The sequence below is a fragment of the Bison bison genome, unplaced genomic scaffold (assembly GCF_000754665.1).
Source record: "Bison bison bison isolate TAMUID 2011002044 unplaced genomic scaffold, Bison_UMD1.0 scf7180017864516, whole genome shotgun sequence".
Lineage (NCBI taxonomy): Eukaryota > Metazoa > Chordata > Mammalia > Artiodactyla > Bovidae > Bison > Bison bison.
The window spans coordinates 5,738,371-5,741,718 of NW_011495069.1; the positions used below are offsets into that span (position 1 = coordinate 5,738,371).

The 3,348-nt window shown below is 42.7% G+C and overlaps 1 protein-coding gene across 1 annotated transcript in view; it reads right to left on the reverse strand.

Annotated features, from left to right (window-relative positions):
* LUZP1 (leucine zipper protein 1) overlaps positions 1-3,348 on the reverse strand; it is a 94,998-nt gene that overhangs the window by 5,503 nt on the left and 86,147 nt on the right. Inside the window, exon 4 of the mRNA XM_010830021.1 lies at positions 2-1,119. Within this exon, the coding sequence (XP_010828323.1) occupies positions 2-1,000 (999 nt within the window). The 5' untranslated portion in view covers positions 1,001-1,119. The remainder of the gene's footprint in view (position 1; positions 1,120-3,348) is intronic.

Consider the following 3,348-nt stretch of genomic DNA (forward strand, 5'->3'; position numbering starts at 1 on the left):
TTTTATTTTGTTCACTTAGGTAATTATCCTGCAGATCATTATTTTTGGCCCTCATTTTCTTAAGCTCTTCCTCTAAGGATTCAAAATGTTTGATTTGTGTCTTAAGTTTCTCAATCTCTTGGGTAAGGTCTTTTACTTTGTTGTCTTCCTGATTGCGGTTCTTTTCGTTTTCTGACTTGTTTCTTGTTTCATTCTCTGCCAGCTTTAGATAGTCCAGAGCGCCCTTCCTTCTTGATTCTTTGGACGGCAGTGGGGAAGAGATACCATCCTCAATTCGCAGGTCGTTCCTTTCCAGAAGATTCGAAGCATTCCTGGTGTAATCTCGGTTCATTTTTTTGTTCTGCTCCAATTTTTGAGTAAGTTCTTTTATCAGTTTCTCGTTTTCTTTCTCCTTTTCATTCAAGTACTTTCTCTCACTTACAAAGCTCAGAGTTAGTGATTTCAGCTTTTCTAACTCCGACACTAAACTCTGCTCAGTTTTATCCAGCCGGTCCTCGGAAGATTCCAGTTCTTTCACTTTGATCCGGAGCATTTCCAGCTCAGAGGAGATTTTCTTCGTCAGGTTTCTCTCCTCGTTCAGGCTCAGACAGAGCTGGGTACAGTCATTCTTACTCCTGCTAAAGGCCTCCTCTAGCTTCTCCAGTTCTGCCATCCGTTTCTGAAGCCGCTCAATCTCAGATTTCAGCTCCCGGGTGAGGTTTTCCTCCTCTTCAAGCTTCTCCTTCATCAGCTGACAGAGGTCCTCTGCTTTCTTAATTTCCTCGTCTTTGCCTTCAATTCTCAGCACTCGCTGGCGCAGCACTTCAACCTCAGCTAACATGCTGGAGTTGCTGCCTTCCGCCTGAATCACCTTGTCCTGGAGGTCCAGGAGCTCATCCTCTGCTTTCTGGAGGTTTTTTGTGGCTTCCTCCAACTCATCAAGGCGGCGGCTTAGACTCTGTAACTTGAACCGCAGGTGGCGGCTGGAAGCAGTGTCTTTGTAGCTTGTAAACTCAGCCATGTCTACTGCCAGCCAATGTGGGCTCCCAGAGGCAACCAATTCCACTCGAGGGGATGAGAAACGGTTACCTTTCTCTTGGCATCCACAATCTTCTTTGGCAGCTGGAGACCATTCTCAGTCTACAGAAGAAAAGCAGAAAGCATGTTAGGTGGCAAATCTAAAGTCTCCACCTCAGCTCCCAGTTGCAAGAGTTCCCATATGTAAGTCTTGAGCCTAGAACATGGTAAGTATTCAAATTTACTGAATGACTAAATCTGACTAAACCTGCGGGAAAGCACTGGTTCTTGATGGCTGATGCCTAGTTTCACCCTAATGAAGAATGCCACCAATGGCAGCACAGCAAAAAGACACAGAAAAATGCCTCGTTCACATGACCAATTGTTCCATATTCAGGAAGCAAACTCCCAACCCAAGAAGGATAAAAATACAATCTGCACTTATACATCATAAGGATATGGCAGAATACCACCAGATCTTTTTAAAAGCAGTAAGTTGGGGGGAGAAAAGGGAAAATATTCTATGAAGAAAGAAATAACAACTGAACTGGATTCTCAGCAGAAACTTTTAAGTCGGTGTCAAGTAGAAGATAATAAGACACGATAATAGTATCTTTAAAAACTTATAAGAGAAAATAACTGTAGCCTAGAAGCAAATGGCACCCCACTCCAGTACTCCTGCCTGGAAAATCCCATGGACGGAGGAGCCTGGTAGGCTGCAGTCCATGGGGTCGCTGAGGGTCGGACATGACTGAGCGACTTGACTTTCACTTTTCACTTTCATACACTGGAGAAGGAAATGGCAACCCACTCCAGTGTTCTTGCCTGGAGAATCCCAGGGACGGGCAAGCCTGGTGGGCTGCCGTCTATGGCGTCACACAGAGTCGGACATGACTGAAGTGACTTAGCAGCAGCAGAAGCAAATACCCAGAGGAACTATGAAAAAAAGATACAATTAGAGACAGTTTTTGAGACTAAGAGGAAAATAAAGTGTTTATTATTAACAGACCATCACTGAAAGATCGATTTATGGATATACTTCAAAATATAGAAACTGATCGCTTAAAGAAGGCATGAGACGCAAGACAGAAAAGAAATTAACCTGAACAAGCACTGATTCAGTAAAACAATAAAGATCACCTGAGGGCTGGGGAGAAGTAAAAGGATAAAACCAAAGTGGAACTAAAACACTAAACAATAACATGTGAGTCATAAAGACAAATCAGAATTCAAGTGTTCTTAAAATGTTATATTCTTGGGGAAGAGGACAGTGCTACTACAGCTAACCTTAGAACCTTATTAAGAATAGATAGTATCACATATCTGATAAGGCATTAATAAGCAGAATATATAAAGAACTCATACTACAACTTAACCAAAAAGAACCTGATTTTAAAATGGGCAGAGGATTTGCATAGACATTTCTCCAAAGATGATATCCAAAGACAGCTACTATCAAAAAACAAGAAGTATCCAGATGTGAAGAACTGGAACGCTTAAACACTATTGCTGGGAAACTGTTATATGAAAAAAAATGATGGTTTCTCAAAAACTTAGTAGAATTACCATATGATCTAGCAATTCCACTTCTGGGTATATATTCAAAAAAATAAAAGAATGATCTCAGATATTTGCACACGTGTTTTTTGTTTTTTTCCCCCCTCTTGGTGGCACCATACCACACAGCTTGCAGGATCTTGATTCCCCAACCAGAGATCGAACCCCAGGCCTCCACCAGTGGAAGGAAGCACAGAGGTGCAGAATTCTAACCACTGGACCACAAGGGAATTCCCCATACCTGTGATAATAGCAGCATTTTTCACAAAAGCCAAAAGGTGGAAGCAACCTAAGTGTGCACCAGTGGATGAATGCGTACACAAACGTACATACATACCGTGAAGGGTTATTCAGTCTTAAAAATGAAGAAAATTCTGACACATGCTACAGCATGCAACACAGATGCACCTTGAGGACACTGTACTAAGTGGAACAACGCTGTCACAAAAGACAAAACAGCGTATGATTTCACTCATATGAGGCATCTGGGATAAGTCTTCCCCGGTTGCTCAGACAGGAGAGAATCTACCTGCAATGTGGGAGACCCAGGTTCAATCCCTGGGTCAGGGAGAGTCTCTGGAGAAGGAAATGGCAACCCACTCCAGTATTCTTGCCTGGAGAATCCCATGGACAGACCAGCCTAGTGGGGTCGCAAACAGCCAGACACGACAAAGCAACTAACACTTTCACTTCACTGGAATAGTCAGATTCATAGAAATGAAATAGAATGGTGACTGCCAGAGGCTGAGGGAAAGAGGAAAGGGACTTGTTCAATGGGTATAAAGTTTCAGTTAT